The sequence below is a fragment of the Vulpes vulpes genome, chromosome 4 (genome assembly GCF_048418805.1).
Source record: "Vulpes vulpes isolate BD-2025 chromosome 4, VulVul3, whole genome shotgun sequence".
NCBI lineage: Eukaryota > Metazoa > Chordata > Mammalia > Carnivora > Canidae > Vulpes > Vulpes vulpes.
Window position 1 is genome coordinate 58,060,853 of NC_132783.1, and position 14,299 is coordinate 58,075,151.

At 37.5% G+C, this 14,299-nt stretch overlaps 1 protein-coding gene across 6 annotated transcripts in view; it reads left to right on the top strand.

Annotated features, from left to right (window-relative positions):
• The window catches only part of HELQ (helicase, POLQ like), a 48,619-nt gene extending 36,566 nt beyond the window's left edge, over nt 1-12,053 (top strand). For 4 of the 6 annotated variants that reach the window (XM_025998172.2, XM_025998170.2, XM_072755768.1 and 1 more), the window contains 4 exons: nt 1,953-2,126; nt 3,201-3,314; nt 4,673-4,807; nt 11,203-12,053. In XM_025998172.2, the coding sequence (XP_025853957.1) occupies nt 1,953-2,126; nt 3,201-3,314; nt 4,673-4,807; nt 11,203-11,307 (528 nt within the window). In that variant the 3' untranslated portion in view covers nt 11,308-12,053. The remainder of the gene's footprint in view (nt 1-1,952; nt 2,127-3,200; nt 3,315-4,672; nt 4,808-11,202) is intronic. The other 2 variants (XM_025998171.2, XM_072755770.1) reach the window with 2 other exon arrangements.
• Nucleotides 12,054-14,299: the final 2,246 nt, after the last annotated feature.

The following is a 14,299-nucleotide window of genomic DNA, read 5'->3' on the forward strand; positions in this document are numbered from 1 at the left end:
ATTTTGTTGGTAATACAATTTTTATTGAAACCCAATTATCTTACCTGCCATTTCCTCCATATCTTTAAATTTACGTAAATATTACTAATTTCATTTTGAAAAGTGAAAAGTCTACACACATTTGAATTGAATGATGCCCTGTCCTATCTACTGAATCATAAAATTATAAATGTCGGTGTAGTACTTTAATGTTTATCTTATCACAGTATTTTGATTGAGTCCTTTACCTCAGAAATGCATACATTTTGTTTAGATGTTCAAAATGTTAAATAAAAATATTTCTTAAACCTTTTATATACAACTTTAAAATATAAATTAAAACAAAATCATATTAATTTGGAACTCATTACCAAATAATAAACATCTGCAAAATCTTACTAGACTAATGCATCTTTTTAAACTTGAATCAATTTATTTTTGTTACATTTTAATGTAATATACTCAATAAATGTTCAGCTGATTTAAATTCTAGAGAGCATATTTACTTAAAATCAGATTTATTTATACATTGAAAAAGACATCCCCACCTTTAAGTATTTCTTGTAAAAGATCTTGAAATTGGCATAAAGCATCTTATCTTGCCATGTAATATAATTAAATCATTTTTCTTAGCTTAGAAAATATATTCTAAGCAAAATCTACATTGACTCAAATTATAGTTAATAATGAAGGTACACTAAAATTGGGAAATTAAAAAGCAGTCTCTCCCTATTAGCAATTCAACTATCATGATTTTTCAGCTTAATACTTTTTAAAAAGTATCAACACATAGAATCTGTAATTCATACAGTCTTTGATATGCCACTATAAGTTCTCGTCCCATTCTTTTACCATCATAAGGGATATAATTTTGTATTTTATACCCCTTTTTCTATTTTCAGTTTATCCTTTCTTTCCTCTGATTTCAAGCATGAGTTACTCAGTTTCTAAGTTAGCTTGATATTGGCTATGAAATACTTTATACAAAAACTGACCACTAGATACTGCAAGCAAAAGCAGGTACACAGAAATTGTCAACTACAGGTAGCATTTTTCTCTTTCAGTGTTTTAACTTTGGAGACATTAATTATTTATCATGACCATGTGGAAATCATAGAATCTAATATTTACTTAGTTTACAATATGGACAAGCTTATTAACATACCTATCTAAATAAATGCATTTGTCTCATTACATTCACAAATATATGCAACCTATAATTACCACAGTAAATGTAAAGGGCTTCCCAGCTCCTTCCTTTATTCTTTTCCTAGGGCTACCCTAACAAATTAGCACAAAATGAGTGTCTTAAAACAACAGAAATTTATTCTCTCAAAGTTCAGGAGGCCAAAAGTCTGAGATCAAGATGGCTTCTTCTGGAGGCTCTGAGGAGGAAAATATGTTGCCTTTCTCCTAGCTTTTGGTGGTTGCTGGCAACCTTTGGTGTTCCTTAGCTTGTAAATGTATCCCTCCAGAGTCTCCATTGGATGTTGCCATCTTCGCATTGCCTTGTCTGTGTCACTCTGTGTCCTTTCCTCTTATAAAGACACCTGTCACTTAATAAAGAGCCCTAATGGGTCCACTGTACATCCAGGATGATTTCATCTCAAGATCTTTAGCTAATTACATCTGCAAAGATTCTATTTCCAAGTAAGGTCACTTTCACAGGTACCACAAAAAGGTATGGGGTGGCAGACACAATTCAACCCACTACAGCTCCCCTATAGAAGTGAGTTTAAGTTGGAAATAATAAATAAATAAATTGGAAATAATTTGGCTTATTTTCTTTTTTTTTATATTTGGAAAAATGATCATCTGAAAGTACATATGCTAAATCTTAGTTTTATTTCTGTGGAAGCATTCTAGTCTGGCTTTCCTGGCGTATAACTTCATTCACATTACCTTTTGTCCAAATTCAACATAAGCTACATTCTTAGCAGGTCCAGTACATAAATTTGTTTGTGTCTTTCTAGAAGGTGGACAAGGACATTGTCAACAGACTGTACCTGTCTTTTGTTCTTTATACCCTGCTCAAAGAGGCCAACATTTGGAGTGTGTCTGAAAAATTTAATATGCCTCGAGGCTATATACAAAGTCTTCTCACTGGAGCTGCCTCATTCTCCTCTTGTGTGCTACATTTCTGTGAGGTAATTCCATTAACTAGATGACACATGCCTTGTGCATCTTTTTGTTTTAATTGCTGCTAAACTCATAAACTGGTTAGTCATTATTTCTTCATTGTTCTACTAATACAGAGCGCTCAAAACTTATTTAAAATACATTTGTTGGGCAGCCCAGGTGGCTCAGCGGTTTAGCACCATCTTTGGCCCAAGGCGTGATCCTGGAGACCTGGGATCAAGTCCCACATCAGGCTCCCTGCATGGAGCCTGCTTCTCCCTCTGCCTGTGTCTCTGCCTCTCTCTCTCTCTCTCTCTCTCTCTCTCTCTCTCTGTGTCTCTCATGAATAAATAAATAAAATCTTTAAAAAAATAAAATAAAAATAAATAAAATACATCTTTTTTTTTCTGCTTATAAGAATCCTATATACTAACTTATGATAAAGATACAAAAATGACTGGATCACTCAAAATATATAGCAAACAAGTTGAAAGCTCTTAGTTCCCCTACTCTTAGAACCATCACTAATAGTTACAAGTATTTAGAATCAACTCTTAAAACAACAGTTCTCCATTGATATAGACTGTGTAGGAGTATCTCTCATGGTGATAACCATGGGAAGTGTATAATATAGTAAATGTCCATTTACCCACTCAGCTTTAACAGTTATTGATCCACGGCTTCCAATATTTTTATTGTCTTAAATACTGCTTTCAGTATTTTAAAGTATTGCTACATCTTGTATTGGAATCCTTCCACATGTGATGTTTTGTCTTCAGGGTAAATTCCCAGAGGTGGGAATTGTTTTCAGTCATCTGGGAAAGAAAAACTATGCATTCACTTGCTGGTGTTTTGATTAAAAATGAATAGAACTCTTGTCAATTTTCAGTCTTCTTCTTCATCCCAAAACTACGTCATCAAATTCCTCAGTCTCTGCCATGTTTCCTTATGCTAATTTTGTGTGGAATTATTGTTCATCTCTGGCTTAATCAAGTTTCAGAACTTGTATCAGGGAACATCCTCTCTGAACCCCCTACCACGCCAATCAGACTTTGAAATAACTTACCAGATTTCAATTCCATATATTTCTTTATATTCTGCAGGAACTTGAGGAGTTTTGGGTGTATAGAGCCCTTTTGGTAGAACTTACCAAGAAGTTGACTTACTGTGTAAAGGCAGAGCTAATCCCTCTCATGGAAGTGACTGGAGTTTTAGAGGTTAGTAGTTTCCCAGTTTCCCAACTGATATGATTTCAACTAACAGAAAAATCAGATTTTGCTAATTAAATAGTAAAAGACTTCTTCATAAAATAAGTCATACCACAGGTAAGTAACAACAGCCTTATTCCTCATTTGTCATGAGAGGGTGTTTTGTTGTTGTTTTTTAATAAAGTGTTATGGCCTCCCAGAAATCCCTTGTAAATCTGGAAGCTGTCCTGATGGGGAAAAAAATCACATTTGTGAAAAAAAAAATAACAGTAGGGATAAAAATGAGACTCCCCAAGTGTATATGAAAAACAGTAGGGATAAAAATGAGACTCCCCATTTGTCTTTAGCATCTCTTTCTTCTTCCACTCCAATGAAGAATTTTACCTTCTGTCAGTTTAGATTCCCTGCTTGTTTCAAGGAAGTAGTGATTCGGTGGGAACAAGGCTTATTTCCATTTCCTAAGGGAGTGAGAAGAGAGTATCCTTACCTGGTTTCTCAGCTTTCTGGGTTTTGTTTTGTTTAAAGAGTTTATTTATTTATTCATGAGAGACACACAGAGAGAGGCAGAGACACAGACAGAGAGAAAAGCAGGCTCCCTGCAAGGAGTCCAATGTGCAACTTGATCCCAGGACCGTGGGATCACACTCTGAGCTGAAGGCAGATGCTCAACCTCTGAGCCACCCACGCATCCCACAGCTTACTGTTTTTAGCCAGCTGTTGATTTCAGCTTATTCTGTCATTCAGTCCTTCAATCAGAAGCATTTTTCTGCCTGGGAACACACACGCCCGTGTTCCCCAAGTGCCCTAAGTAGATGGTGAAAACATTTTAAGGATATTGGACTAGAACATTGTGATTGGGTGTCTAAAATAATGCCCCTCCCCGAATGCCTTAATGGATTCCTCATTCCTGGTTGCAACACACATCAGTTAACGCTGCTCAGAGAGCTATCTTGCACTCAGATTGGAACCACCCAGATTTATCTTTTAAATTTTCTCAGGGTTGGGGATCCCTGGGTGGCTCAGCGGTTTAGCGCCTGCCTTTGGCCCACAGCGCAATCCTGGAGTCCCGGGATCAAGTCCCATGTTAGGCTCCTGGCATGGAGCCTGCTTCTCCCTCCTGTGTTTCTGCCTCTCTCTCTCTATGTCTGTCATTAATTAATTAATTAATTAATTAAAAATTTCTCAGGGTTCAGATGTGTTACCTCTTCTAATAACTTTGAAATGATTACTTCGAAATCGAATAATTGATTTCTTATTACCTAGTCTATTTCTGTCTCTTGCTTGTGAAACTTTTCCCTTCAATAACACTTGATTATTTTTTCCTAATCTCAAATTCTGGCCCTAATGATTTTTGTAATACTTTTCAGGGTCGAGCAAAACAGTTATACAATGCAGGTTATAAAAGTCTGACGCACTTAGCTAACGCAAATCCTGAAGTTCTAATAAGAACAATTGATCATTTATCAAGAAGCCAGGCCAAGCAAATGGTTTCATCAGCAAAGGTGAGCAAACAAACCATTTTTTACCCTTCATGATATTTTGTAATATTATCTCCTTAAACTCCGGTCATAGAAGCAAAAACATTTAACTGTAGATACAGAAGTGTATACTCACAATACGTGAATAGAAATAGTGCATCTGTTACAATACAAGGCTTGCCAAAAAGAGAAAAAGCACCTCTTAGAAATTAGACCATCTCAAGAGTCCCCTGAAGTACAGGGAATGTGAGAACTTGCAGAATCCTGCCTCCTCACCCTTTTCACAGAAGTCCCTTCCTCAGCATCCCTGACATTTGGTCTTCCCACCTTTGCATGCCTTTACTGACAAGGAGTTTACAACCTCAAAAATTAGGTAGTTCTATTTTTGAACACTTGTAGTGTAAAGCACCCCAATCTAATGAGGCAACTGTTGCCTTCCTACAGTGTCCACCATTACATTATAAGTACTGCCCTCTAGAACTATTCTATTTTCTTTGTTCCTCTGGTAGTTTTTCACATATTTGAAAACAGCTCTCTTCACCTCCAAGAGTTTCTCTTTTCTGTTTTTTTAATTCACATTAAAGGATCTAGTTTTAGGCAATTTCTTTCCCAAATGACTGAAAACAATTCCCACCTCTGGGAATTTATCCTGAAGACAAAATATCACATGTGGAAGGATTCCAATAGAAGATGGAGCATTACTTTAAAATACTGAAAGCAATATTTAAGACAATAAAAATATTGGAAGCCATGGATCAATAACTATTAAAGCTGAGTGGGTAAATGGGCATTTATTATATATACTATTCTAGTTATCCTTTTCTAGATGCAGGCCAATTTGTCTTTTTGACTTGTCCCTATCATTATTGGATTTTCTTACTTTTGGGATATATCTGTCAGGGTCTAATTATTAGGAACAGAAACCACACAGTAATTTGAAGAGGAAAGTTTAATATAAAGAGTTAGTAACTAGTAACCAAGGTGATTAGATGGCTTCTAAGGGCTAAACAGAACTTCATCAACCATGGGAAGTAATAATGAGAAGTGTCCACTCTCACCCCATGCCACCCACTGTGGATGGGAGTCATACTTCCTTGGAGAGGGTGTGGCTGTGGCTCACTGGACAGCAGATAAGTTCATTGTGTCGCAGCCAAGGCTGGCAGGCAGGAAGCTACCCACTAGGATGCCAGCAAAACTGCCAGGAAGCTCCCTGGAGTGTGCTTGCCTGGAAACTAGCTTGAATACCCATGGAACATGTTGGAAAACTGTCTGCAGGGATGCTGTTGAAACTCACTGGAATGAGTGCCACCAGATATTCAGCATCCTGGACTAGCACTGCAGGAGCCATAAGAAAAAGACACCTCAAAGCCAGGAAAGAGAAGCCCCTTCCTCCCACAGTCCCTCCAGTGCCCTCTATTGGCAAAGCTTAACATTGTAGCAGCTGGCAAAGAAGAAATGTTGACAAGATCTAGCCCTAGTATCTATCTCCAACAGGACAATGAAGAATGATTTGGAACTGAGAAACAATAAAATTAACAACTAGTACTCTTGCACAGGATGTTCCACGTTCAGCCTGCCTTGGTCATAGAATCAACCATTTTTCCAAAAAGCCCTAGTTCTTTTTGGTGAGGATTGCTATTTTAGAAACTTAAGTTTTAGGGGCAAATATGCTCATTACCGGAGAGAAATAACATTGTTTCTAGGTTCTCTTAGCAGAGAGAACCCATATAAGCCTGTATATTTATTTTTTTATACTTACATGTAAATTATTAAAAGCAATGAACTCATACTGAGAACTCCAATTCTAATTTTTCCAGGTACATTCTGCTGCATAACAAAGTTTTACCTCAAAATTTAGTGGCTTACAGCAGCTATTTTATGTTTTTGTGGATTAGGAATTCTGGAAAGGTTTAGTTTGCGTGATTCTTACTTGGAGTCTCCTTCTATTACAGTCAGGTTTTGACTGGGCTTGACTGAATTGGATATCCAAGATGGTTCACTCACATGACTGGCGGTCGCGAATGGGGGCTGTTATCTGCCACTTTCAGCTGGAACAACTACATATGGCCTTTCTATGGGGCTTGGGTTTCTTATGGCAGCACAGTTTCAAGTGGGAATGTCCATAGAATGAACACTTTGAGAGATCAAGGCAGAAAAGGCAGGAAATCTTCTGAGGTTGAGTAGTGTCACTTCTGCTGTATACTATTGGTTACTAGAAGGCTGTTAAGATCAGCCCAGATCTAAAGGAAGAGGAATTAGACCCACCTCTACATGAGGGGAGTCCCAAATAATTTGCAGTCATTTGTAGTGTCTGCCCTCTGGCCACAGGTTATTTACATTCCTCCCACATGCAAAATATACTCATCCCTAAAAGATTTATCCCTTTATGGCATCAGACTCAGGGTCAAGGTCCATTCAATATTTCTTCTAAATCAAGTCTAGGTGCAGGTGATGCTCCTTGAGCACAATTTCACAGGTCACTCTGAAGATCTATGAACTAAAGAGGTACATATACAATGGTGAGCAGAGATAGGATAACTACATTATACTCCCACTCAAAAAGGGGGAAAATGTGTGGTATGTAGAAGCATTTCTGATATCCAGTCATGCATACGTGGCCAGTTCCTTGATTAGGACTTAATTCTCCCTGGGAATGATTCTTCCTGGCTTTGAATTTTCTCATCTAGATCATTCTTTCTTTTCCATAAGTAGAGGCCCATGTTTGCAGCTGAATAGCTATATCCGTCTTTTCTCTGTCCTTAGAAGTTCAGGGCTTCAAAGGTAACTCTGTCCCATTTTATTTAATCTGGTATAATTTCTTTAAAATAGTGTGTGTTTCTTATTTACCTATAGCTTAGTCCTTTTTCTTTTTCTTTTTTTTTTTTTTAAAGTAAGTTCTGTACTCAACATTGGGCTTGAACTCATAATCCCAAGATCAAGAGTTGCAAGCTCTACTGACTGAGCCAGCCAGCTGCTCCTAGCTTGGGTTTCTTATAGCATGGTACTGGGATATGGGAGGGAGCATTCAAGAGATCTTGGAATGGTCTCATCCTAAGAAACCAATGCAGAAGCTGCAATTTCTTTTGACAGGCCATTGGAAATCATGCAGCATCATATCCACTATGTTCTGTTAGTTACAAGTGAAACACAGGTTCAAGAGAAGAATTAGGTCTCATCTGTTAATGTAAACATCAAAGAATTTCTAGTCACCTTTAATCCACATTGATCCCACACTAAAGGACTCATTGTAGTCTTACTCTTCTCATGTTTTTAGTTCCTTTCTCTAACAGTGAGAAACCCAGCTCCTGTTTTCATCAATGTATTTGTTTTGCTCAATACTAGAACATACTGCGAATAATTTCAGAATTATTAAAGCATACCATTGCAGGGCAGCCTGGGTGGCTCAGCGGTTTGGCGCTGCCTTCCAACCAGGGTGTGACCCTGGAGACCCGGGATCGAGTCCCACGTCGGGCTCCCTGCATGGAGCCTGCTTCTCCCTCTGCCCCTCTCTCTCTCTTTAAATAAATAAATAAAATATTAAAAAAAAAACATACCATTGCGAAAAAACTAAAGTTCAGTATTATTTATAGCTTGTTGTCTTTCGTCTGAGAATATATAATTGAAATAATGTGTTCAAATGTTACTTTTTAAAAAAATCTGCTTCACCATGCTTACGTTACTCATTTGAAGAGCAGTTAGATTCTGTTTGTATTCTATTTGAGATCCCCCCATCCTTAATATTTATTTTTAGTATGTAAAACATGAACCTATTTTCTTAAGTTGAAATAATTTTACTAAGATATCTTCGTTTTCTTTTATTTCTGGAAGTTTCCTTGGATTGTAGTTTTTTAATTAATTTATTTATTTGAGAGAAAGGTAGCATATACGTGCATGCGCACCTGCGAGTTGGGGGTGGGGGGCAGAGGGAGAGAATCTCTAGCACAGCCCTTGCTGAGCATGGAACCCATCAGGGCTCGATCTCACAACCCATGAGATCATGATCTGAGCTGAAGCCAAGAGTCAGACACTCAACTGACCAAGCCACCCAGGCACCCCATATTGTAGTTCTAAGTATTAGTTCAATATGATCCACTGTTTGATTTTTTTCTTCTTAACAACTCCAATTATATGTATATTGAATTTTCTTTGCCCATCTTTCATTTTTTATCTCTCTGGCCATTTTTACTTTTTTTTTTTTTTTTTTTTTTAAGATTGGTTTATTTGTTTGAAGGCAGGGGAGGGAAGGGCAGGTGGGCAGAGGGAGAGGGAGAGAGAACTCTAAGCAAACTCTGTGCTCAGCACAGAGCCCAATGCAGGGCTCAGTCTCACCATCCTGAGATCACAACCTGAGCCAGACACTTAACTGACTCTGCCATCCAGCTGCCCCTTTACTTCTTTACCTCATTTTTATCATCTTGTAATCTTGCCCCCTACAACCATCCCCACTACCATCACCCTAATTAAGGTTTATTATAATCTGTTCTTCTTTGGGCACTTTTTTAGTTTTTATTTCTAATACGATTTTGCCTATTTCTTCTTTCTTCCTTGAGTTTACTCAGCTTTTATGTCACTTCTTCCTGTTCTCGGTCCATTTCTGTTCTTAGTTTGGGGCTTATTCAGGATATGTTTTTCCCCCATATCTCCAAATGTTTATTTGGGAATATTTAAATCAATTTAGAATGTTGCATTACAGTTTTCTGCTTCATAGTTTGCTTTCAGGAGAGGACATTTTTATGAGTTGAAGAGCTTTGATTCTCATTTTCAGTTTCCTTTTATGTAGTAATTTAGTATAATAAGAACTGCTTATGCCCCTGCATTTCTCAGACAGAGATGGCCATCTGGAGTGGTTGATGAGAATTCTAGTTCAAGAGTCTTCTGTCAGTGTAGCAAAGGTTAGTTTAATGAACAACTTATGGTGGGAGAAGAGTGCAAGGAAGAGTGTGTTCTTTGATTTTTTGAATTTCCTTATGTCCTACAGGACCCTAAATTTTACCCTTTATTTCTTTTTCCCCTCCCTGCTCAGCCTAAGGGGCTCCCCTCTCTTTTTTACTTATCTTCTCCCCCATAGGCATTGCCTTTCCAAGACTGCCTTTCTAGAGTTTCATGTACTTTAAGTCCCTTCTTATAGATAGTGCTTCAATCTACCAATAGTCTTTTCTCAGTATTTTTATACTTGGGATAGCCTTTCTCTCTCTGAAGGTGACAGTATTTACTCTAAGACCTTCTGTTTCCCTATTCTCCTTCCCTTGTATTTTTTTCCTCAATCTCACCTTGATCTCTGCAATCCCTTGGAGTGGGAGCTTGAGAAATGGTTCTACTGGAAATTGGCAGGTAGTCTTAGCTATAATATGAAGGTGATAATGTTCTCTGTATTCTAGTAATGCTGGCACATGGGTTTTGTGCAGTTTACTTGCTGTTCTCATTGATCTGAGTAGTTTTTAGAGGATGTATTGGGAGATGAGTCTTACATGGTCACCATTACCTCAGCTACTGGAAAGCTTACTGATAGCATTTTAATCCATCCTATATATAATGCTGTGTAATGCTATGCTTTATGTCAAATGGGTAGAGTGGGCTTTTCACTTTCATTTTATGTCCTGTGAATTTTGCCTTGATATGAGTTTGCTGAACTTTTTTGTTATAAAACTTTTAAAACAGAAGGAATGCAAATACTGCACCCCAGTATACACAACAACCAGCTGCAGCAAATACCAAAATTGTATTTTTGGTTTTTTGCTTTTTGTTTTTAAAGATTTTTTTAGTGATCCCTGCACCCACTGTGGGGATAGAACTCACAACCCCAAGACCAAGAGTCTTACACTGAGCCAGTCAGGTGCTCCTATTTCTGGTTTTTAAAAGAAAGAGGGAAAATCATTATTCAGCAAATATTCTTTGACATCTACTATGTGCCATGTTCATAAATATTTTCTTGGCTCATTATGTTTCTTTTGAAATTAGCTATGTTAATTTTAGGAGCTTGAATAAAACTTTTCTTTGAAACACTGATAGGTTTTTAAAACATAGCATACTAAACTTTGAAGAATAATAAAAAGTATATATAAAGGATAACATTTTAAGAGCTAATTAAATTTTTGCAAAATTGCCTTAAATTTTATAGATTAAAAGTTAATTTTTAAGTGGTTGAGTCTTCAATAAAACAAATCTTTGAGAGTATTAAAGCTCCTTTATTTTTGGTATACCAAATGCAATGATCAGCTAAAATGACTTTAGCTAAATGCTTCAGTTTCATTTACTATAATCGCTTGTGCTTAAGTGGCTATTTTTCAATCTCATTATTAGTTTTAATGTCTAGATTACTGATGTGCAGGGATTCAAGTATCTAATAGACAGTGGTAAAAATGTTAGCAATTCTCTGGCAATGTATATTTTGGCCTCATGTCTTGATGTTTTTATTGTAGATGCTGTTACATGAGAAAGCAGAGGCTTTACAAGAGGAAGTGGAAGAGTTATTGAGATTGCCTTCTGATTTTCCCAGTATTGCAGCCTCTTCTGAAAAGGCATGAAGCTGTCTGACAAGCATTTTCAAATATGAATGATTTATTGTACATATTTTTATTAAGTATTCTCTATCATTTATAAATGAAAAAATACATTTTAATTATATATTAAGAACTGTGGATGATGTTTGAATATACCTCTCACCCTTCCCACTAATAATCCATCTTGTTCAATACTTGCACATTATCTCTCTGCTCAAAAATCTAGTGTCCACCACAAAATGAAATCCAACGGCCTCAACATATCTGCAGCTTACCTTTATAGCCAGACCTTTTATTATTCTCTTATACATTTTTTCATCAAACTAGACTATTTGAAATCCCAGAATTTTCCCTGGGATTTCCAAACCCTTCAGTTCCTAATTGTTTTATGCTACCCCTAGTATATGAAAAATTAGTTTAAAATGTGCTGTATGGGGGCACTTGTGTAGCCTAGTTAGTTGATCATCCAACTCTTGATTTTGGCTCAAGTCATGATCCTCAGGGTGGTGAGATCAAACCCCGTGCCCCCTGGCCCTCCCCCAACTCGTTTGCACACACATACTCTCTCACTCAAGTAAATAATTTTTTTTTTTTTTTTAATGTACTGTTTGGGGGCACCTGCATGGCTCAGTGGTTGAGTATATGCCTTTGGCTCAGTTCATGATCAGGATCAAGTCCCTCATCATGTTCCCTGCAGGGAGCCTGCTCCTCCCTCTGCCTCTCTCTCTGTGTCTCATGAATAAATAAATAAAATCTTTTTTTAAAAAAAATACACTATATGCTTCAAATGTCAACTACAAATTCTCAAATACTGTCTCCTCTATGAAATTGTCCAAGTCCATCCTCATCCCACCCCATACATGGGTTCTTCACCTACTCAAAGTATCCTGAGCCCTTCATTATGCTCATGGTTTTTTTCATACCGCTCATTTGCAATCTCCTGGAGGGTCTAGACCTTTTTATCATCTTTGTATGCCACATGGCACTCAGCCCGTCCTTCATGGAAAGTAGGAGCCTGGGCAAAGAATGAACACTACCCAAATTAACAATTCAAAGATTCTCTTTAAACACAACTTAAATATTACCTCTCTCCCATCCCTTTTTAGATTTATAGTTCAAATGTACATGGGTGGTTATCTATAGGAAAAAAGGTAATAACTAGCAATGTTTTTGAGCGCTGGCCTGGCTTAAAGTTTTACTCGCCTATCTGAGACATCCACTGGAAACCTTGCAAGAAGATCCACAGTCTGAGTTCTTTGTGCCTTAACATTTTAGACTATTAGAACCATCATTCACCTAGTAATTTCTATAAGCCAAGTACAGTTATAAGTCCTTCATATGACTGATTTAATCCTTACGACAACACTGTAAGGCCCATATTATTATTATTATTCCCATTTTACAGAGGAGTAAGCTAAGACACAGATAAATTAAAATAACTTTTCCGAAGTCAGGTACGAGTTAGTTGCACAGCAGAGATTCAGACCCAGGCTCTCCCATCTAAAGTCTATTCACCTAACATTCATACAATATTGTCTTAGTAGAATCTGCCCGTTGTATCCCTTCCTAAGTGTCCCTTTCCTGGCCTTGATTTTATCCCTAGCATTACATCTCTTCATTTACACTCCACCCTTCATATGAACCAAAGTATGGCATCCAGTGTCTTAGTAAAATCTTGGCTTCACTAAACATGTCCCACTTGTTGCAGCTAAAGAGGTTCTAAAAGAGCAGCTGGCTAGCCTGCTGGCCACTTGGGATGCGCTCCTAGTGGTTCAGAGTCCAGTCTTCATTTTTTCTTGAATCCAGAAATCTCCATTTCATTAATCTGTCCAAGTAAGCAAGCCTGAAGGTAAGCCCCGATTCTTGCTAAACCAATTTACAAGAAACTGAGTAGTAATCTCGAATTAATTTATTCTTATTTATTTTTAATTGAAGTATAGTTGAGCAACTTAATTTAGGATTAGAGATGGCAAGATTGCAGGGATGGTGGAGGTGGCGTGGGACCTTTACAGAAACCAAAATAGCTAGATCTGCAGTCCAGGATGATCTTCCCCTGCCCAGTCAATGGTTCTCTAGGTTAATTCAACTAAAAAGGCTGTATGAAGCGTAATGATGGGGACTTAGTCCTAAAAGATTTTAAAATGTAGAGAAATTTAAACACTAGAGAAGAAGGGAAAAGTAGATCAGTGGGAACAGAGTGAAAATAAAAATAGACACAAATACACTTAAGAATTTAGTATATAAGAAAACGTTTTTCCAATTCAAGTAACAGCAACCCACACAGATCTAGTTTACACAAAAAGGAATATTTAGTGATCACACTGTCAAGCCACAGCAGTGATAGAACTGGCCTCAGGACAACTAGAACCAGAGCCTCAGCACGATGGGGACTTGCCACCCCTTCTTGATCAGACAACTCTAGACTTCCTTACACATTCACGATCAAAGCAGATAAAGCTCTCTGCTGCCAACCCCAGGTTGAAAAGTTCCCTGGGACGGATTCTAATGGTCTGATTGGTCTTTTGCCCACCCCTGTGGCCAGGGTGTAGTGTTTTGGTTTTGTTTTCATTTTTTCAGAAGTCAGGGAGAAGGGGATGGTAGGCAAAGAAACCAATAGCTACTACAGGCTATAGTCCTGACTACTTGAGTCCCAGTGGAAAAGAGCAGTAATTTAGTGACTGGAGTTGGAACAAATGGCTACATTATGATTTAGAAAAACTGTAAGCTGAATTTCTACCCATCTCCTTAAACCTGATTCAATTTTAGGGAAATGAAAAGATTTGAATGTGAAGTCTTTGATGATGTCACCTGACTGTACTGAAGCACCAGGAAAGTACCTACAGTTCCTTTACATCAGGCTTGAAAACATTAAAATTTCAGCAATTCCAATGTGTTGTCCACTTTTCCTTTTAGTTTTTATGTTTTGGGGGAGGGGTCGGGAGAGGGGGAAGCTATGAACCGCTCACCCATTTCTAGGATACTTAACTTCCCCAAGATCTTTCTAATGTCTTGGCTT